Source organism: Oreochromis aureus, linkage group 13, assembly GCF_013358895.1.
Source record: "Oreochromis aureus strain Israel breed Guangdong linkage group 13, ZZ_aureus, whole genome shotgun sequence".
Taxonomy (NCBI): domain Eukaryota; kingdom Metazoa; phylum Chordata; class Actinopteri; order Cichliformes; family Cichlidae; genus Oreochromis; species Oreochromis aureus.
Genome location: NC_052954.1, coordinates 30,228,877 through 30,252,439, shown reverse-complemented (window position 1 = coordinate 30,252,439; position 23,563 = coordinate 30,228,877). Strand labels below are relative to the sequence as shown.

The 23,563-nt window shown below is 38.7% G+C and overlaps 1 protein-coding gene across 1 annotated transcript in view; it reads left to right on the top strand.

The window, feature by feature from the left end:
* Positions 1-23,435, top strand: part of LOC116309925 (protein kinase C epsilon type-like) — a 97,438-nt gene extending 74,003 nt beyond the window's left edge. The window contains exons 12-15 of the mRNA XM_031726649.2: positions 15,779-15,917; positions 16,167-16,355; positions 18,150-18,296; positions 18,579-23,435. Of these exons, the coding sequence (XP_031582509.1) occupies positions 15,779-15,917; positions 16,167-16,355; positions 18,150-18,296; positions 18,579-18,725 (622 nt within the window). The 3' untranslated portion in view covers positions 18,726-23,435. The remainder of the gene's footprint in view (positions 1-15,778; positions 15,918-16,166; positions 16,356-18,149; positions 18,297-18,578) is intronic.
* The last annotated feature ends 128 nt before the right edge of the window (positions 23,436-23,563 follow it).

Sequence of the window (23,563 nt, the reverse complement as noted above, 5' to 3'; positions counted from 1 at the left end):
CAACATTAATATATTTGCACAGGCTATTTAACCCTTTAAGACCTACCATAGAACCAAGTCCACCAGAGCTTATCTTAAAATTTATTTTGAGTGTCTTCATAGTTTTATTTTTGAGATACACAAATTTTTATATACTACAGGAAAAATGAAAATAAATAAATGCAAATTTGCAAAACACAGCATGTGCATCAAAATAAACGATTTACAGCAGTGTAATTTGACTTCTAAGCATCCCAGAAACGATACAGAAGAACATAAAGTCAAACATGACTTTTAAAACCACCAACATAGGCTTTGAAGCTTAAAAACTACATTTTCCGCGAAAATGACATCACTTCGGTTTCGGACATGTAATGGCGGACATGCGATAGTTCGCGCTGAGTTATATTCCAACGTAGAAAGTGTTATGAACAGCTGGTCGGATCGGCAAAGCCTGTTTCTGGAATATTATGTTTTGTTGCTGCAAGTCTGGAATATTATGTTTTGTTGCTGGAAGTGCTTTTATGCAATTTTGCAAAGCTATATGTGGAAGGAAACCGTGACTTAGGGCAAGCTAATGGAATAAGATGTAAGTACAACTCCTACCGTTTCATATGCAAAAAAAACATTATTGCGCTACCTTACGTGGTTACAGTTCTACAGGGATTTAAAAATAGTTAGGGAAAACGGAGTTTGCCTGCTCCGACCGGTTTTAAAGGGTTAATGATATATTTTATGTAATAATTTGTAAAATTCGGGTTAGAAACGATAGAAACGATAGAAGACAAATGGCACGATAGAAACTTTTCTATCGTCCACACGATATATATCGTCATATCGCCCAGCACTACTGTGGAGGATGGACACCCTTTAAGAAAAAAAACATCCTCAAGCTTGATCAGCAGATTTATAGTAGGTGTAGAACAATTAAGCCAAATATGTGAGTGTAGTTAAACTTCATCCAGGCATGTTGAGTGGCACTGATGTCAGGTTGCACAGCTGCTGTTGGTTTGGATCCCTCAGAACACCGACTGAGAGAGGAACAGCTCAATTCAACACAGTGTTGCTTGTTGTCGTGTACTCACAGAGTGTTCTTGTGTTTGGTCATGACCCTGGAAGTGCTCTGCGTTCATACATGTGTTGAGATTACCTCACTGTCCTTTTGCTCCAGGTATTTTCTGTCTGCATGGATCCATTCAGTCATAATATCATTGTCAACCAATAGGAAACACACAATTGGTCCCAAAAAATCCACACAACTTGAATCATAACATCATTGTGATTGGATGGAGCCTCGGAGAAGATTTTGGTTGTTTGATCCAAAAATATCACTGATGGAAGAAAAGCATGTTGTTCTCTCTGCTGTTTTCCCAGATGAATGTGAACTTTAATTTGCTGTTTAGAGTCTCTCATCATGCAGCCTGTGCATGAGTTTGCATGTGTTTATGTCGTACCATCTGTGGCATGTTAGCAGAGAGAATTTTTGTTTATGGCATTAAGTTTCCAATTCTCTGACACCTGTATGATCCTCCCAACAGCAAAATATTTAAAACACATAAACAAGCACACATCTATACCTACAGGTTTGTTGATATAAAACATTATCCTTAGTTGAAACCTCATGTCAGTCCTCACAGCAGTCTGTCTAGCCTGAAGCTAGACTAACAACCGGGTCTCTTTGAATGCTTTTAAAGAAAAAAACTGTTAAAACTGTTAAACTGTTAAAAAATACACTCACTGTAAGAATCCGAAAGAATATATATATATATATATGTATACTACAAGCCTCATTCACTATTGACCTTCCAGTCTTACACGACCCATAATTTTACCTCCTGAGGCACAGCAGCCTCAGTGTGCCCATCCCTGGTTTAAAATAGAGATGGCACGATACCACTTTTTTATGTCCGATACCGATATCATAAATATGGATATCTGCCGATACCGATATGAATCCGATATAGTGTGTTTTTTAATATCTTGCTGCATTTTGTATAAGTTCATACTCAAGTTTAAATAAACAACAACACTAAAGCTATTCTGTTATACCTGTATGTAAAAAATACACTGCACCCAAAATATTTCATAGTTCAGCAACACTGATCAATCTAATAAACTTAAACCTACTCCATCCTCCCTATTCTGGTATTTTAAAGAGTACTTAGCAGAAATATTAAGCAACCTAACTAATAGGGTTGCAAACTCCCAGCAAAAAAAAAAAAAAAGGGGAACCACCCCCCACCCTCCACCTCATGATGCTTAATCGATGATGCAGGGTGAAAAAAAATGCACAGAAATAAATTATTTTTCAAGAATAATTAAATAGATTCAACATCTTTCTTCAACAGAATTGCGGAATTCACAGATGGTACCTTCTCAAAGGAAAAAGTACTATAGCTTACTAGGGTATATTAGACTTAACAGTTACTATATACAGTAATGGACTTCTATACATTTTACATCAGATTAAAACTTTGGGTGTAAGATTCAGATAATTATTTATTAAAAGCTAGACATTTTAAATGAGAATAAGAAAGAAAAGTATGTCTTTGTGCCCCCTTTTCCCTGTTCATGCCCTATCGGCCCCCCTGGCTAAACTTTGCTAGATCCGCCCCTGCACAGTTACCAGCCGTCAGCTACGTAGAAAAGGATCCTGGTGTAGAAAGTAATATTAAATAAATTCTAACGACAGCTTATCAAGCTTAAACGTGCTGCTGTTGTTTCGCCGCTGGTTTCCTCTTTCTGGTGCAAAGTGGGCCAAAAACAGACAAGAGAGACGGACTCGCGACAGAAAAGCCGATCAGCTGATCATTAAGCAGTTTCATGATTGAAGTAGCAGCAGGAGAGAGAGAGAGAGAGGCAGTCGCTCCATATATCGGTTGTTAAGCTTAACGCTGGAATGCTTTACAAACATTCAGAGATGAACTTACACACTTGCTTTACTTCTCTCTGGGATAACTTCCTCGGAGATGAAATGCTGGTTTGGTAGCGAGGCTACAAATACACACAGCCGCTCTATCACGTGAGGCATACTGCTCCGACGTGCTACGGTTATGAGCCGAGTTACGCCATGTCGCAAGTTTTGTGAGGTGTTTTTTTTTTATATTTAATGGATCGGATTACATTTTTTATTTCTCTCCGATATCCGATCCAGTAATTTAGGTCAGTATCGGACCGATACCGATACGTAATATCAGATCGGTCCATCTCTAGTTTAAACATTTCCACGTGTCGTCCTTGTCTAAGACCATATATGAAAATATCATGTCCATATACTTGATCTTTAATAAAAATGTCCTGAAACTTTCAATACTCCCACTTTCTAAACACATTTGCATGTACGTTTCATGAAGAGTTCATAAATACTTTTATAATCAGAAATAAAATGTCTCTAACTTGGTGATGACAGGATTCTGACATGTTTGCTTCAAACATCTCAGCCTAGTTTATTGTCAACAGAAGGAAATACAAGAAATAAGGAGATAAAATTCTCAGAGTTGAGACGTTAATTTAATGATTGAGGCACATCTCTGATATTCATATTTCATCTATAAGCCAAACAAGTTTTTTTTCTCACTGTTATCTTAAAAGCTGATTGTTCCACAGCAGAAAAGATCAGTGTAGCAAGAGAAAAACAAATAATATTTAAAAATGTTAAATTCTGACTGGTCACAGTGTAGTGGAAGGTTTTTCCTCAGGAGCTGAATTTAAGAAGTATGCAAAAGTGGTCAATATTGAACCCTAGAAGGCTATGTGAAATCGGGCAGACTGTCAAAACCTTGACAGTGTGGAGACTGTCAAGGTCTTAGGTTGTTCCTGTCAATGACAGAGAAAGAATAACACAACAGCTTTGACCTATCTGAAAAAAACTACATAGCCCTGATTATTCCACCCTGCCAAGGTCGGCCAAAGAGTACTGGGATAGTAGAAGTTTCTATTCAGTTTCAGATTCACCCTGTTTTGCTATCTGATATACTCTACAAACTGAGCAGAACAATGAAAACCGTTTCATTGTTTTGTCTTTTCTCAAGAAAAGTCTCAAGAAAAGATAAGTACACTGGCTACTTTTACTTGTTATATATTTTGCACTCTTTTGAATCAGACATTGATCCTTACAAAAAGATTAACATGTTTGTACAGGCTGGCTGCGGGTTCTTAAAAATCTTAAACACACATTTACTGATAAAAGACATTGAACAGTATCAAACTGTCATTTCGGAGTTTGGATAGATTCTGCCAGCACAAACATTTCAGAACTGAATGCTACTATTTTTGACCCCTCGACACATTTAGATCACATAGTGCAACGGCATTGTTAAGAGTGTGCTACTTTTGGAATGGGCGAGAAGATTGGACAAAATGTAAAAAAACCTGTTTGCTAACTAACAAAAAACAAAATGCTTGTTAGTTGACAGGAAAAGGAGAGATTTGAGATTTGCGAGTAAAACTATACATTCAGTCTTGGTAGTTGCTTGCTTATCAACTTTAGGACAATGGGGTGCCATTTAGGAATCAGGGTCATTTGTAAAATTGACCAAATAATTGCATTTTACCTTGTTGTTTTTAACCAATACCTACAGCTTAAGGAAGTTGTGTAAAAAATAAAGTTTTCAATGTAGGTCTGTGAAAAACTGAGTAAAGCCTTACTGCTTCCATAGAAGAGGGTAGATAACAGTACACTGCTGTGGGAGGCCACAGTCTTTACCGGGGTTGCTGTACAAGCAAATTCACCAGAAGATCAGACCATTTAATGCTCAGTCTGAACCTAAAAGCCACATATGAGACTCTGAAGGCCTCAGTTAGCATACTGAATACTAAAGCTGACCACACAATTAGAAAAAGACTGAACAACTATAGCTTGTTTGAAAGGGGTGCCAAATATCTCTCATCAAGTGGAGATGTTTGGCCATAAAGCGTAGCACTACTTCAGGCGAAAACTCAACGCAGCATAGCAGGATAAACACCACGTGTCGACACCTCCAGCGATGATTTGGGCTCACTTTCTAGCCACAGGACCTGGGGACCTTGCAATTAAGTTGACCATGCACTCCAAAATCCAAAGTGTTATAGAGTCAAATGTGAGATCATCTAGCTAAATGCTTGGCCTAAATTGGCTCATGCAACACAACAATGGTCCCAAGCACAGCAGCAAATTTATAACAGAATGGCTGAATAAGTTGTCCCTGTGGACAGACCTCAACCCGACTGAAATATTGTGGATGGACCTTAAGAAAGCTGTATATAAATCAATGCCTGCAAATGAAGCAACATTGCAAAGAAGAGTGGGCCAAAAGTCCTCCACGACGATTTTTCTATTTGCATAGAGTCCTGTGAAAACCTTCTTTCTCACGTGAAAGTATTTAAACCTGTAAGCACCCTGTCAGAGCAGACAAAACAGTTTTATGTAAATTAACAGTCAATGAAACCAGTGACTATCCAGTAATTGGTGCAGCTCTACAAAGTTACAGTAACTTCTAAGCCTATGAAAGGGATAAACACGAGTTAATGCCAGTCTAAACTAAAATAGCAGCCTGGTGATGCACTTTCAGTTTACTCTAAAAAAAAACTTATCTTTGAACCCAAACTTGTTAATAATTCCTGATAAATACAGCAGTTGTTCACAAATAAGCAGGTACCCTGGCTGGTTATGATGTGAGAACCTCCAAAAACTTTAAGCCTTTAATAGTCTAATTAACTGGTTCCAGTCTTGGCATTAAACATTGGGGCTATTATTAAGAGCAAAAAGAACCACCACTGTTTTGGAAATGTCTCTGAGTTGTTCCAAAACATGTCCCTAAAATAAAAAAATGCCTCTGTTAAAATTATATATCATTTATTACAATAACAAATACTGCATTAATATGAGATGTGGTTGTTTTGGTTGCAGCTTATCCCAGGGCTGCTGGTTGTGTGTATGTGCACGTTTACTGTCGTGACTTTTTATTGTCCATGTGTCTGCCCTTCAAAGCCATGAATACAAAATGATGGGATGAAATCCTCATGCACAAACACACAAAAACACAGTGTGAGCACAACGAGGCTGGGAATTTGCTCCTTTGCCCAGAAATTAAAGGTCAGTTCACGCCAGAGATGATGGTAAACTCCACTTGCACAATGCACATTCTGCCTGTAATCACCCACCTTAAATTCTTGTTATCTGCCCTTTCAGTCTTTTGGTTTCATTTCCAGAAACCTACCAGCATGTTGTTTTTTCGGGGGGGCGGGGGTTCTTCTTCAACACCCCTCTAAAAATTACTCAAAAAGTCCTAACTATCAGATGAATATGTGCAGAAAAATAATGGTTGCAGGAAACTGCTTTAAACATTCTTACTTTGTATGAATCCTGTTGTTTTGTTGCTCCAACAGCTCATTTCTGCCAGAGGGTTTAATAAAGTCTCATTTTGTTTTAGCTGATCACAATATTGCCAGGTATGTTTTCATTGTTTTGCTCTTCAGACAGACAGGATGAAATATGACTACCATCAGCTGAGTCAAAGGAGCAATAGAACCGAAAAACTTTTTGTCCCTTTTAGTGCATCTACTGAAAAAAAACTTTTTTTACTTGAAGTTAATATAACAAATCTTAGTGCCTGACATGTTATTTAGTTTATATTTACAGCATTGTATTGTCAGTAAAGCATTAATAAACCTAAATATAGAAGATTTTAGTTGAAAATGTAAATATTTAATAAATCAGATGTGCTTTGAAGGAAAAACATTCATTTCAAATGAAAGAATAGGATAAAAAAGAACAAGAAATAAATGGAGTGGCCCATTTTTTTTTGTAATTCCAGAATAATAAGAAAAAGCAGAAAACAAATGTGAAAATGAATCAACACAAAAAATAGTTTCTCTCCTAAGCATCCATCTGAGTATGATAGTGTGTGAATGCTAGATAGAACACATTTACATAGAAAAAGCATAGAAAACAGTGCTTGTATGAATGAGTGACTGAGGCAAGTTTTAAAAAGCACTTTGAGTGAGATGATGGTAAATGTTGTGATGTCACCTGGTTTCTGGAGTCCTGTAAAACTACACACTGATTTGGCAAGTCGTTAGCCAATAAACATAACACAAATAATCATCTCTAAGACATGATATGAACAAGACTTAAAAAAATTGATTGTAACCCATGGATTGAACTCTTAAACTCACCAGGAAAGTGTTTGTTCGACTCAGGACTGGTCTTTTTATAGGCATAAAAAAAAAAAAAAAGCTAATGTAAGGCACTTGAACACTAACATCCCTTTTTAAAACCTGGAAGTTACATCCATCTTTTATGCACTCTTTTTTTACGTTGAAATACAACAAAAAATGTTACGGTACCTGCCGGGTGCTAAAGTTAAGCCAGTTACAGCTGTGTTTCCCAACCAGGGGTACACGGAGAATAACTGTGTGTATTTGAACAAGTTTAACCAGTAATGGATTATGTCATGGATTATGTCACCTATTCACTGAAGCCTTTGACCTTTTGCTCTGTGTGTGTGTGTGTGTGTGTGTGTGTGTGTGTGTGTGTGTGTGTGTGTGTGTGTGTGTGTGTGTGTGTGTGTGTGTGTGTGTGTGTGCGCGCGCGCGCGCTCATGTGTGTGTGTGTGTGTGTGTCTCTGTGTGTGTGTGTGTGTCTCTGTGTGTGTGTGTGCGCGCGTGCTCGTGTGTGTGAAGCAACCATAGGTTGCAAACATTGTAAAGAAATAATGCTTACAATGGTTTAAATTAAAGCACACAATAATGGTCTAAAAGTGAAAGTTTCTAAATAGCTTTTAAAAGTAAGAATCAGTACGTCATGCTTTGGAAAGTTACATTGGTAGTTACATATAATAGATACATCACTTGATATATGTTTTTCTCAGTGAGCTAAAATATTAAAATATCAATATTAATTAATATGAATGTTAATGAAAGTGTTTTGCTAAAACTAAGCCAATGACTTGGTATTGTTAAAAAGATATCAGTTAAAGTTTTTATTACTAATGGTATTAAAAAAATAAAGCTAACTATAATGGGTAAACAAACTAAACTAGTAACTTATGAAACATATAGCTGTTAAATTGTAGCAGCTACAGAATGAATGCCTGAAATAGTACGTTATGGTTGGTTGAACATCAGATTAAGAATATGTAGAAATACTGTCAGAACAAGGACAAAGAGACAAAGAGCAGAACTGTTAAACATAATGGAAAACTAAATATGAAGAAAGAGCAATAAGCTATTACATAAAAACGAAGAAGGATAAAAAAGGCAACACTTGTGTAACGTATTTACATAATTTACAAACAGAGGATGTCAAATACAGATTTACAGTTTTTCATACGTGGTTGTTTTGGATACATGATCTCAGACAAACAAATGTCCCGTCCTGTTGGTGCCTGCTAGAACAGGACTCATTGTTTCACACAGCTTGTGTTACAATGGTTTTATTAATGAAGGGGGAGGGTCCAATCATACAATTTCAACTGTGTGACCATGTCTATGTGTTTCTTTTGGTTGGCACAATGGTATCCAAATCAGTCATCAAAGTCCTAACCAAACACTCTAAGCTTTATTGTCCCATGTTTGGTTTTTGTTGCTTTTGGCCTCATAATCACGCGTTAAAGTGAAACTCCACCCAAAGTCCACCTCATGAATGGGGTATAATCTTGTAAAACACAGAAATACTTCTAAAAGATGCACAACTTTTTTTTTATAGTATACTAATTGCTGTAGAGCATCACTTGACAATAAGATTCATGTCCATGTTTGGACATTTTTAAGTAGGTTGTCAGAATAATACTTTATTGCTTTAGTTAGCCTTAGCAGGATTGTTGCTCTGTATCTGAATTCTGCATTTTTGGGGAGAAAGGGCTTCCAAGGCTTTGTTGACTGCTCCAGCTCAGTTTCATGTATCATAGAAGGTAATTTTCCACTGAGTTTAGATCACAAGCATATTGAAATGCATCATAATGGAGAATTTTTTTTAAAGTTCCTGGCTCACCTCCAGAAAGAATTCATTCCCATTCCCAGGTCAAACTGACTCCACTTGGCGTTCACGAACATTGAGATTAATGGTTCAGTCTTTCAACAGTGTTTTCTCAGTCATGCTGTTTTGATAGTGAATATTACTCTGTCAGAGGTTGGCAAGGATGCGCACACATTGCGTGTTAATTCATGATGGCTGAGTTGACTAAGCTACCACTGTGTCTTTCTCGCCACCTATTCCTCTCACTCTCTCTTGTCCCTGACCCACTTTATTGAACAGAGGAAGATGAACAACAAGTGTTTTGGGAACATTACGTCCTGGCTCTCTTCCTCTTCCCCCTCCCTCTCCTCGCCATCTCGTCTTTTCTCCCATAAGCCTCTCATCTATGCTCCCATCACCTCCACCACCACCACCCCGCACTCATAAAGAAAGAAATATTTTTAGACTGCAGCTCACGCTCCCTTCTTTTCAACTTTGTTATGTGACCAAATGGAAGGTAATGTTTGGAGGTGATACTGTTGACAGAGCAGGTTGAGACTGGTTTAAGAGCAGATATGTATCTGTGTAAAGTAAACCTATGAATATACACCACAGTCTTTAGTAAAACACCATCACACGGCATCATACAATAGTGGGAACAAAGACCTAGATGTCACACCTCACAGTCTTTTGAGTCACAGTCAGCATAATGTTATTAGGATTGAATGCCTGACCTAATGAGATAGTCTGTCTTTCCAGTTGGCCATTTCGTCCATTTTAACCTGTATTATAGTTGAATCAGTTCTATGGTTGCTGTTAGTTATATGGTTAGTTATATTAGTTATATCCTATTTTAGCACCACATTGGAGGTATTGTACATTTTGTTAGAGATAGCTCTTCAGCTGCTTGTTAATGCAGTTGAAGAGGTATAGCCTTTTTTCCTGTCTCCTTCTACTCTCTCAACTAGTCATAGCAGATGGCCCCGCCCCTCCCTGTGCCTGGTTCTTCCGGAGGTTTCTTCCTGTTAAAAGGGAGTTTTCCTTCCCACTGTCGCCAAAGTGCTTGCTCATACGAGTCAGATGTAGTTGGGGTTCCTTTTTAATAGTTTAGAGTCTTTAACTTAGAATATAAAGTAACTTTTGCACCATTTGCAAAAACTGAATTGAATTGAATTAATGCCAGTATCTGAATGGACAATCACATGGCAGCAACTCATTGCATTTAAGCATGTAGACATGATCAGGATGAACTGCTCAAGTTTAAACCGAGCATCACAATGAGGAAGAAAGATGATTTAAGTGAACATGTCGTAGTTTTGGTACCAGACGGCCTGTTCTGGCTATTTCAGAAACTGCTGATCTACTGGGATTTTCCCACGCAACCATCTCTAGAGTTTACAGAGAATGTTCTGAAAAAGCGAAAATAGCGACAGTGAGTGGCACTTCTCTGGCAAAGATGTCTTGTTTATGCCAGAGGTCAGAGGAAAGAGGCCAGATTGTTTCAAGATGACAGGAAGGCAACAGTAGCTCAAATGAGCATTCGTTACAACTAAGGTGTGCAGAAGAGCATTTCTGTAAGCACAACACATTGATTCTTGAAGCAGATGAGCTGCAGCAGCAGAAGACCACACCAGATGCCCCACCTGTCATTTAATAACAAGAAGCCGAGGCTACAGTTCGCACCGAAATTGTAGAAACAAACATTTTGGTCTGATGTATCTCTTGCCACATTGGGGCGGTGGGGTCAGAATTTGGTGTGAACAACATGAAAACATGGATGAACTGTGCCTTGTGTAGTCTAATGGGGTGAGGGATATTTTCTTGGCCCTTTAGCACCAACTGAGCATACTTGAGTATTGTTGCTGACAGTTTCCATCCCTTCATGACCACAGTGTACCCATCCTCTTATGGCTGTTTCCAGTAGATCACATGTTTCAAAGCTCAAATCATCTCACAAATCATTTCTTGAACATAACAATGAGTTCACTGTAGTTAAATGGCCTCCATAGTCACCAGATCTCCGTCCAATAGCACGTTTGGAATGTGGTGGAATGAGAGATTCACATCGTGGATGAGCAGCCGACAAATCTGCAGCAACCTCTGTGTGATGCTATCATGCCAGTATGGACCAAAATTTCTCAGGAATGTATCCAACACCTTGTTAAATCTGTCCTGTAGAATAGCAGATAGCTATTGCTATCTTCTATCTGGATAGCTTAAATCAGTGGTCTCGAATTCCAGGCTTCGAGGGCCGGTGTCCTGCAGGTTTTAGATGTGTCCTTGATCCAACACAGCTGATTTAAATGGCTAAATCCTCCTCAAAATGCCTTGAAGTTCTCCAGAGGCCTGGTAATGAACTAATCATTTGATACAGGTGTGTTGACCCAGGGTGAGATCTAAAACCTGCAGGACACCGGCCGTCGAGGCCTGGAGTTCAAGACCCCTGGCTTTAATGAAACTGACAAACAAATATGCCTCTTTTGGACAGTATCACAGTAGGGAAGTTAGAGGAAATCTGGGAAACATTACATCCAAATAAAAGAAAATGGGATAATAAACCTGTTAATTATTAAATGCAATAAATTAAGTTCACTTTTGAATTATTAACAGGATATGCTATTAACTTAGGAACATGAATATGAATACGTAAAACAACTAATGCTACTCAGTTGTTTACAGTGTAGCGTTTGATCGAAATTGCTTGCCCTGATGCTAAAACGGAACACCATATACAAGATGTAATAACATTGCTCTTTCAGGGTCATCTTCTTCTATAGTTCTAGACTCTTTCCAGACCACTTAGTGAAATTCCCACTTTGACCACTCATTCCACTTGTTCTGTGCACCCTCTTACATTTGCACATGCTGTCCTGCACATGTGCCTTTTTATCTGTGTCAAAACAGCTTGTCTTCAATTTGAGTGTCGATTATATTGTTGTGTCCCAATTGATCACGTTCCTGTCCTGATGCAACACTTGGTCACCACAAAATCTTGTTTTGAACTCTGCTGTTGGGTGTCTGGGTCAAACCTGAAGACCCAGATCTTTTACTAGTAGCGATTATTGCACATGCACACAAACAAGTGGTAAAGATATGACTATCTGAGAGGAATCCAAAAAAATAAGCAGTCGTAGTAACTGAAATTAGGTAAGTTGTTTTCTTTTTTAATAGGTAAGGTATATTAGGTAAGGTTTTATTTCTTATGAAGAATTTGCAAGTTTTAAATTCTGCTTAAAAGTAATAAAACTCTTTCCTTAATATCTAACTTAAGTATTTGAGTGCTACTCTGTCACATATGGCATGGTTGCTTGTTTAAAGTATAGTTGCACAACCTAATATTCACACTCGCTGACATCAATATAGTTTTTATAGTTTTTCAAATTAATCCTCAAGTTTATTGACTTTAATATCCTCCCAGCCTGATGTGCCTCTCTTGCAGTGATTCCACAAAGAGAAAATATACAGTGGCAACAGTCTGTGTGTGTTTGTATGTTTGACCAGATGTGTGTTTGGAACATATAGTCACACAAATGAGGAGATGGAGGGATGGGGGTAAGAGAGTTGGGAGAGAAGGGTTAGCTGTCACAGAGCATAGGCCCTGCCGCTGGGGACGTAATGGAAAAATCACTCAAGATTACCATGAAACACAGGAAATGCTCTCAATTGGGCCTAATTGCCTTGTGTGTGTGTGAACTCCAAATAGAGCTCCTGACAGTGTGAGCAGAGCAGCTCCTGTTTATTGGCACAACTTTTTGAGCGTTATTACAGCTCCTCTAAAAGAAACTACAGCAGTGAATTCCCTGCAGAAAGAAAATGACTTGATACTGATTTGGATACAATAAGATACAATTTTCTACAAAATTCCATCCCAGGAGAAAAAAGTAAAAAGTAAAATTTCTGTTTTTCGTAATGCTTTATTCTGTTAGTGCCAGCATGAAATGAATAAATAAATAAATATAATAAATAATAGTTTGTATTTGAAAATTTGAGTAAAAGCTTACCTGCTGCCTAAACTAAGCATTTTGTTGACCTCAGAGTTTGCAAAAGGATAATATCATAGATGCTGATTTTTGGAGCCAGGAGTAACCAGATCTGGACAATTGCACTGAATGCATATTATCAAACAGATACAGGTACCTGTTAGTTAGAAAAAAAGGAATTAAGAATACAAAAACATTAATATTGAACAACCTTCCTGAAGGTCCCTTTTTACCTTCCCTTTTTATTGAATCATCATTGGAGGCTTACATGTTGCTCCCGTTTTGTATTTCTGTTATTATCATGGGCAGTGTGATATGGAGCAACTTTATTTCTAAAGATGTATAACTTTCAGTCGCAATGCAACTTAAAAGTCTGTAAACAAGTTTATATTTGCTTCAGTACGGAGCTTTGGGGATTGGACACAATTGACACAATCTCAGTGAGCTACCCTGAAGTGTCCGTTTGAGTAGCTGTAGTGTTTTGCACTTCTGTGTTGGCTTTATTCTTTTTTTTACCTTGCAGATTACTACCTTGCATGCACTGACCCCCTCCCCACCTTCCACACCGTTTGATTCAATTGACTTTGAAGCTGCGAAACTCATTAGATTTGTATATCTCGTACACTCTGACCATCTACAGATGATACATTTTATCATTTGCTTTCATTGGACTTACTAAAAGACTGAAATACAAGCCATGGTACTTAAGCATTAACTGAATATTGGACTCTGATACTGCACCTTTTGATCTTGAATCTTTATGACATATTTTATGATTTTGATTATTGTGTTGTTGGAACAATACGAACATGTTTTTCAGACTTGATATTAAGTAGCACACTGTACGAATGAAACGAGCAAACCATACCATTTATTAGTAAAGTAATAAAGACATTTTAATGTGAAATCTCTATTGAAAGTTGTTCCTCCAAATAAAAAACTAATAAATTTGTGGGCTGTACTGATCGTTAATCTTAATAAAGAAGTTGGTTCAAAGCCCAGAGACCTTTTTTATTTTTTCATTCCAATCCAGGCTGCCGTGCATCCATTAACAGTCATAACACCATAATCCTACCAATTATTAACAGAAAGACTTCATCACTTGTGATAATAGCAGTGAAGATTTGTGCAGAGAATCAAAGTTTGATGATGAAAACGGATTCTTAATCTGCAGTATATTAATTAAAGATAAAACTATACTCACAAAGATTATATAAATTTTGTCTGTTTTCTGGTTTGCAACATAGATTATTAGCTCTTGTTTACACCCACTTCTGAGCCCACAAAGCATTTTCACATTAATAAATATCATTCCATTAGTGCTGCTGAACACCTGCAGCCACTTAATATTGAATTTCCTGCACCAGGGTGATGTGTAATACAAAGATTAACGTCAGCGGGCATTTAAATTCAATCAAAAATGCATTAAATTCATATGTGATTTTTGTACCTTTCCGCAGGCAGCTCAGAATTAATGTGCAGCGAGTCGCCTTGGGGTGAGATATGCAAACAGGCAGCCGGGGGGGGGGTCGCAGTTGTAATTTTTCATCTGGGAAAGTACAGAACAAGTGTTATTCTTTGCTGTGCCAGTGTGCCTTTTGGCAAGGCACAGCATCCAGCTCTTCAGTGGGACAAAACCGTGGTTGTTCTGGCCAGCTCAGCTCGGATTGATGAGAGTTTAGGGTTTCCAGTGGATTTCAGAGAAATGAAAGCAAATATTCATCAACAACAAAAAGCACAAAAACCACTAAAAAATTGATTTCTTGGCAGGCGAAGCTGAATGTTCTTTAATCACCGAGTGAATGTGAAAACAGCGCAGCATTAAACATCATCTTCTCGTGGACTACATTCCCCTCCTCAAGTGAAAATCACTCCAACTTGAAAAAAAGCACGAAAATGTTCAGTATTTTTTGTGACCTGAGCGTGACTCCAAGTGTAACTGTTATGCAAAAACGTGGTGAAACCCAGCTGTCAGGCTTCGCTGCATCTAACATGTCACGCTAGTTTTCCCATTAGCATAGCATTCGTGGCTTAACTTTGCACGAGATCCAGATGCATCTCATAACTGCTCGGACCTGTTAGATTACTGCTAAATACATCACATGACAAAACATTATATAAGTGTAGTTATGAAATATAACAGACAGGAACCAGATAGACATTTTTAGCATATCTGAATTTTTCGTAGGGTTTTTTTTTAATGCTCCGTCAGAAAAAAACACGATGGGACAGAAAAGAACAAACTTTTCAACAGCACAGGATTGTGCAACTCCCTTTTTTATTTTTGGATCTTACAAAAACAGAACACTTGCATAAGCTCTCGACCTGAAGCACGCACGCTCCGTCTCCTTTTTGGCTTGTCAGGGCGACTGTATTTATGAAAACACCTCGGGCTGAATGGCTGCAGTGGCTGCATCGAGGACATGTTGACATTTTTGTAGCAATCAACCATCAAGCCCAGAGCGGCTGCATTCATGACCAACCTTGTCATCTTTCAACACTGCTGCTCTTATCTCTTTGACTCTCTCATTTTCTCTCTTTTGCCTTTACATGCTTTCCTGTTCAACCCTTAACTTTCTCTCTTTGCCCCCTGTCCGTCCTCCTGCCATTCCCTGTATTATTTTTTTGTGACTATAAAACTGTGGCTATACCTTTGATTTCTCGAATATACACTCTTGCGTGAAATAAAGTGCATGATATAACTGTAGCTTTAACTAACATGTTTGCTTTCCGAGTCATTGCAAATGAATATTTTCTTCCCCTGTTCCTGAAAAGCTTTTACTATGCCTATATTTGACTGATCTTTCTGAATATGGAAACACGCTGTAGCTATACAACACAGATGTCTGTCATTATTTATCCGTACAACCTCTCCGCTCTGCAGAGACTTGAAGCTGGACAATATTCTGTTGGATGCTGAGGGTCACTGTAAGCTGGCAGACTTTGGGATGTGCAAGGAGGGGATTCTCAATGGAGTCACCACCACCACCTTCTGTGGGACACCGGACTACATAGCACCTGAGGTAACCCCAGAAACACTCAAATAATGCATAAACAGAGCAACAGACATAACATCTTCTTAACACTTGAGTTTGTCACTCGAGTATTAAACACTAAGCTGTGATTAGACAGGTATTTTTATAACTAAGCACGCCATCCCCGACAGTTTATTAAGATAGACGTTAGACTAAATAGGGGGACCAATGCTCGTCTTGATAAACTGTATATAAAAGCAATTTGGGCTTGAGAGGAGTATTTCTGGTTTTTTTTAGATCCTCCAGGAGCTGGATTATGGTCCGTCAGTGGACTGGTGGGCACTAGGGGTGCTGATGTACGAGATGATGGCAGGACAGCCACCATTTGAGGCCGATAACGAAGACGACCTGTTTGAGTCCATCCTCCACGATGACGTGCTCTATCCGGTCTGGCTCAGCAAGGAGGCCGTGTCCATTCTAAGAGCGGTCAGTTAGTTGTGGCACTGTGTCTTTTGCACTGTTGTCGACATCCAGCAAATGAGTTATTTAAGCAGTTTCATACAGATTAAATAGAAACAGTTCACCGACACCAAGGGTGTCCAACTCCAGGCCTCAAGGGCTGGGGTGTCCTGCAGGTTTTAGATGTGTCCTTGATCCAACACAGCTGATTTAAATGGCTGAATTACCTCCTCAACATGTCTTAAAGTTCTCCAGAGGCCTGGTAATGAACTAATCATTTGATTCAGGTGTGTTGACCCAGGGTGAGATCTAAAACCTGCAGGACACCGGCCCTCAAAGCCTGGAGTTGGACACCCCTGACCTACACAGTCTGCTAATGTGGATAATGCTGCGTCCAGACTTTTGGGGATTATTCTGAAGATTCAGAACCAATTTTAGATTCCACAAAGACAGAAAGATATGGTTTCCACATATCATGATAATTCCAGTGGTGACATTTTTGGATATTTAGTAAGAACACAAATTAACATCACCCTTTTTACTACCGTCTTCTAAGTCTTTCATGATTTTTCTTGTGTTTTTCCTTATGCTACATAAGATATATAATTAGATCTTATGTATATCTTATATAATTCTTACTTTTTGTTTGTTTGTTTTTAGCACTAAAACTTGCACTTTATAAAGGATTCAAGTAGAATGTATCACAATTGGACAAATGGAGCTGGCCGTGTGTTTCCATCTGTCCTCATGTTTCCCTGCTTTTGTCTCTTTTTCACATGTGAGTGAGGATGCTGCTTTTTTCTCAGTGTCATTTGTTGATCCATGTTTCCTGTTCCTCCACTAAAGCAACATAAGATAATTCCCTCTCTATTACTTTTGTCTCTGTGTGGTACTGGTTGTGTGTGCAGCACCACTTGTCCATTTGTGTATTTGTTCATCCAGTTTTTCCATCACAAGCTTTGCGTTTACCTTGGCTGTGGGTACAGTTTGACTGCAAAGCCTTGTGGGAAAGTGTGTGTTTATGTTGGACAGTGTCTTGGACTCTGACCGGTCACTTGACCGGTGCTATGGGCTCTGATTGGACATGTCATCCAGCTGAAGGACTTCAAGTCACATGAACAGCTTGTGCGCTACTGCTCCACTAGTTTTTAATTAACATACATGCGAAAAATCCTGAAGGCATTTTAATAAAAAACAATGGCTCTTATGTATCGTTTATATGAATAAGCAACTAATACTCCCAGAATTTCCCCTTTTCTGCTTGAAAATATGGTGATTCTTCACATGCTGTTTTTTTTTTAAACCTTTGGATCTGAACCCATCCTGAGCCTTAATGCTATTTTTTTGCCTTTACACGTAAAAGGTCGCATTAGAAAAAGAGCAAACAACTGTAATGCCAAAAATTAATTTCAGTCAGGAACACAATATTAAAAGAAGATTATTTCCATCAGTGGTAATTTATATTCGGCAGTATGTTCTGGGGAGCAGCAGCAAGACCCTGAAAGATTTTTAATTTTACCTTCTGTTCTGAAACAAAACTTTGTCTTTTTTAGATGTTTGTCAATTTTGGCCTTATTGTGTGAATCTTCCTCTGACTCAGTCTGAGATCTCTGAAAATGATACCTGTTAATTGCATCTTACAAGATTAGAATCAGGAAATGAAATAGAAATGAATAGTGAAACAGACTTAAAACCTTATCTTAGTTTTTTCTTTCCTTCACAAAGACATTCTTGTTCCCTCTTTAAATCATATCCTTAAAAATGTTCTTACTCTTTTTCTTTTTGTATCTGTTTCTCCTCTTTCTCTCTGGCACTTCTCAGTTTATGACTAAGAGCCCTAACAAGCGTCTGGGCTGCGTGGTGGCTCAGGGTCTGGAGGAGGCCATTAAACTCCACCCGTTCTTTAGAGAGATTGACTGGATGCTGCTGGAGCAGAGGAAGATCAGACCACCGTTCAAACCTCGCATCGTGAGTACACACACGCTAAGTAACTAACCAACTTTGGGGGAAAGCAACTGTAGACTGTTTGCAGAGGATGATGCAAAAATATGAAGATTATTACTATTCTGTTCAAAGGTGGAGAGAAGAAGTTAAAGTTAAGCCTTTGTTGCAAAAATGCAATTTTTTGGAATGACCAAACATTGATCTTACTTGTTAAAGACTGCTGACACTGCTGCACAGCCAGTCACTTCATGTCCAAAGGCTAAATCCACCAAAAGAAGACCTTATCTCTTCTTCCTTTCCTTCCAGAAAACCAAAAGGGACGTCAATAACTTTGACCAGGACTTCACCCGTGAGGAACCCGTTCTGACGCCTGTTGAAGACAGCATCATCAAGCAGATCAACCAAGATGAGTTCAAAGGATTCTCCTACTTTGGCGACGAGACCGAAGCCTAGACACGTACATGCCGATGTGTAACATTAACCACAAGCACCACACCACACCTGAAAAACTTTCAAAGACACAGTATTTAAAGAAGCACGGCCTCCTGAACTATTCCAGATTCTGACCACTCCAGGAAATATACTAGACCATTTGTATTACTCATTATGGTTTCTGTGCTCTTGTCGTTTGTCCATTTGTGCATATCCCATGGACCTCAAGCAGCATGCAAGTGCAGGTCAGTTACTGTAAGAAATGACCCGATGCTCCTTCGGCTGGTTCGGATGTGTTGTAAAAGCAGGCGGAGCGGCGAGCAAAACCAAACTGAAGTAGATACAAAGGCAAGGTCATGTTCTCCGTGTGTGAGAGTGAGAGAGAAATAATATCATGTGTGTACAAGTGTGCATGCATGTGTTGTTGCACACCTCTTCTAGAGAGAGTTGTTTCTTTACATGATGTGCTGCGTCCTGTGTCTCAGTGTTTAAACGGTGTTTTTCTTCCCTACGTGTATGTAAATGAAAAAAAAAAATCATTGAACCAATGATTGTATTTAAACACGAAATATCTTGAAAACTGTTTCATTCGTTATGGAAAGAAGTGTGGAAAGGAGGCGTGAGAAATCAGAGATTTTTCTGACGTTAAAAGTTTAGTCTCAGTATTCATCAGTGCATTATTACCTTAAATAATAACTCAAGAAGAGGCATCACTGGAGTGACACTTTGGCATTTTAAATTTGAGTTTAGCTTTATCTCAGCAGTTCTGCTGTGCTCCGTTACTAACTTTCTTTTAGCTTCTCAACATCGACATTCTAGTTCCTCGTTAAAAAATACAAACAAAAACAAATGGTACCACAAATGGTACTACTGTAGCTTTCTACTGGGAGTGTCCATTATGGCGATGAGGTTTGCTTACAGTGTTAACAAGCTGTTTTGCATATAACACGATACTTGACACGGAGACACTTGTCTAGTAAAGCCAAATAACAAGCTGAATCGGAAACGTCCGGGGTGCCCTTTAAAAAGACGATTCATTTTAGCTGAAGTGCTTGTTACTGATTCTCTCGATGCACCTTGTGGAGCGAAATCTTCCTGGGTCAGCTCCTTAAACACCTTTATGACCAGTTTATCCTTGAAATGCCTTGTGTGTGCGCGTGTGTGTACAGTAACTGTGTTACCAGTGAATGTACTGGACCTACTGTCTCTAACGTGACAAACCAAACCCCGTGATTCCACAGGAAAGTCGAGGATCGTACACAGAGGAGAATGTGTTCAACTGAATGTATTTGCTCTGCAGTGTGTGTGTGTGTGTGTGTGTGTGTGTGTGTACATACGTGGAGAGCCCGTTTTCTCTTGCCATTGAGTTGTACTTTTATTTTTAATTTTTTTATTTAATACATCTTTTTTGGTTGTTGTTGAGTAGTTTTTACTGGATTGTCTTGTTCTTTTTGCGTTTTTAGAAATCTTTAAATTTCATGTTGTAGATTTCAGTGAGACTCACTTGATCAGACCCTCCTCTTCCTCCCCTCTCTTGTACGGCCTAAACATGGAAGTAAAATAAGCTTCAAATAAGGAAGAAATTGGACCGATTTTGCTCCATGTTGCAGGTTGATACCTTTATAGCGAGCTGAAAAGAATCCACAAATGTTAAAGAAAACTCCATGTGCAATACTCTGATAGGAGTTTTGTTTTTTTATCTTTTTTGCTTTTTTCTTCCGTTGTTCCTGCGTTTGAAGAAAAGTGCAGTAGGTTCAGGTCACAGAGAAGTGACTATTATTCATCACCTTCTCTCAGAAACCATCAAATGCACAAGTTTCTCTCACATTCATATGTAATTGCCATGCATTGATGAAAGATGTTTGCCAAAAATAAATATTGTCAAGAGCAGCAAGTGCAGAAAGTAGCGTGATATTATAAAAAAAAAAAATGGCTACAGCTTGTAGCAGATTTTTAAAAGACGTTGCTTTTCATGTTTTCATTTGTTTATTAAATTCCTTCCAGCATGACAGCAGAACAAAGACACTTATAAAAAAAATAGTGAATGCAACACAGAACAAGGTTTTAAAGTAGATTAAAGCTTTGAAATCTGCCTTCAGATCCTATAAAAATGATCATTTATGTAAACATATCAATAAGTCACCCTGAGGGCATATTCAACAGAAGTGATGACAGATAAAGGCACTAATAAATGCACCAAAACCTAAAGTTTAAAGGGAGCCTATTTAATAGACTAATACCTAAAGTGTATGTGCTTTTTAATTTCCTTTGTACTTTTTCAGAAAGAACTGTGTAAATAATGGTCACAATTCCCAAATAGCTAAGCAGGAAGTAGTCTCTGTACCGCTGATGGGCTCATGCACCGCTAGCTGGAGCAAATCTAAACTCTCCTTGATGCTCAGTCCCAAGTGCACGTTTCATGTTGTGCTGCTATGTGAGTAAATGTGCAAACTTCAAATTCAATTTTAAGGAAATGTGCAACAATGAAGTGCTTGGAGGTCACAGGAGTTGGTATTCTTAACCTGTCCCGTGCAGGTTGTGGACATCAACACCTTTCTTAACTCGTCATGGTGACCATTTAGTTTGGTCATTTGTAGTCTTAGTCATGATTCTTACAAAACAAATAAATGACTAAATTAAGTGAACGGTGTGAAGGATGCTGGGCTGTTACCTTAAAGCCTGTCTGACAGGGGCAGCCTCCACCCATATGTGTAACGCCCCGTCACGAAGAGGCAACAACAGCTCCAGTAGGAAAGTACCAACACGGTAGCTACAACGGAGACAACACCTCGGTTCTGTGCTGAGAAATCCTTGGTTATCTGGGGACAGAAGCAGTTGCAGGTAATCTGTTAAAATATCTGGAACATGTTAGATCTTCTTGACAGATCACGGGGCACACAGTCTCAGAGCAAGAAGGTCCCAGGTTCAAATCCACCATCTGGCCATAGCTTTTCTGTGTGAAGTTTGCATGTTCTTCCTGCATCTGCATGGGTTCTCTCCATGTACTTCTTCCAACCATCCAAAGACATGCAGATAGTAGGGGTTAGGTTAACTGGTGATTCTAAATTGGCCGTAGGTGTGGATGTCTCCGTGTTAGCCCTGTCCAAAATGTACCCCAGCTTTCATCCCAAGGCAGCTGGGATAGGCTCCAGCACGCCTTCACCCTGAATTGGATGGATGGATCATGCTGACCAAAGACTTTGGTTTTGACCTTTTAGAGAAGGACATAACTACTGCACTGGCACTGGTGAGTTGCATTTAATTTAGAACTCACAAAATAAATAAAATAAATAAGAGCTGATTATCATGCTTTTGCAATTGTTGAAACAAACAGAAAGAAAATGCAGTTACAATTAAAATCCAATTCATCTCCGTGTTTTAGTGGCCTAACCTCGAGATGTCACACTGAAATTACAGGGATAGACGAGTCTTTTTCAGACACGCCATTCTCAGATCTGAAGATTTTGAGTGCTGTGTGTGAAAAAGCATTATGATTGGAGCAAGACTGGTCCCGGTAATACACCAGAGCCTGCTTACGTCCACTGAGCACAATGCTTCCACCAGACATGTAGCAGCACAGTTCAGAAGTATCTCAGAAGCTACTTTTGGTCTCTTTAAGGTAGCACAGAGTAGAGGAAGAAGGCAGGGTGTCAGGGATGTTAATGGCATAGAATAACTGTTCAATTTCCAAATTGATTCCCCATCCAGACTAAAGCCTCTGCTTATGAAGTGCTCGGACATTTCAAGGGTGATACTGCGTTTTTTGGACCGGTACCAGTGCCAGTCAGTCAAAGCTGGACAAACTGTGTGATGACAGCATTTTTAAATGTCATCAAACATCTTTTATGCTTTTTCTTTTTATGGTGTAAAAGAAAGAAATCTGACAACATACAGCTGTGATAGGCTAATATCAGCCAAAAGATGACAACATAGAACCTTTACTGCGAAATTGGTTTCAAATCGTGCTAAAAAGTTACATATGTGGTAATTTGTGGGAGTTGTGATCTAATTTTATTCACATGCAGATGACATTTAAATGAGTTGACTGTCCTCTTATCAATTATGCCTAATGAGCTTTCATTAAAGTCCAAGAATAGCACAACAAGCAGCACCATTCATGTAGCAGTAAAACCCATGCTGTAGCAGCAGTTTGAAGAGCTGAAGATGTGTTACTGTAAATACAGCGGATCTATCGATTAACATTATCCAACTTTTCTTCTTCTCTCGTGTCTCCTGTTGCAAGTTTGTTTAGTCTTTCATTTGAAAAAAAAAGTCAAACTATTTGTCCCACTACAACTAGAAAGGGACACCTAGTCCTCCGTGCTAAATCTGTTTCCAACAAAAACGTCCTTCATGTAGGAAACTCATTTTCACTCGTTCTCAAATGGAGGCGGTTGGAGATAAATGTAAAACACGGAGGCACGATGTTGATTTCAAACAGTGGATACAGTATTATGATGCATACAGTGTCAAACATTCATCTTCCCGCAGAGTGTTACTGTATGTTTATGCGGTTTTTGTTGGTTTGTTCACAGTCCCTGTATTTGTGAAGCTCTGTCTGTACATTTTGTTCATTGATGAATTATTTCCATGCCCTTCATTTGTGTTCATGTTGATTTTTTTTTTTTGCCCTTTTGCGCTACGTGCCAAATGTACTGTATTTTAAAAGGATGTGAAGGTGTATTTTAATTTTTTGAAATGAATTAAATATCATGATGTCAGAGAGAGACAGCTGTTTGTTTGGCGTATCATTTCAGCTCCTGTGATTTTTAATGCTCACTTTGCACTGATTTCAGATGTGTAAAAAAAAACAGATGAAAATATGTTTCATAATTTGCTCACTGTATTACATTACAGTG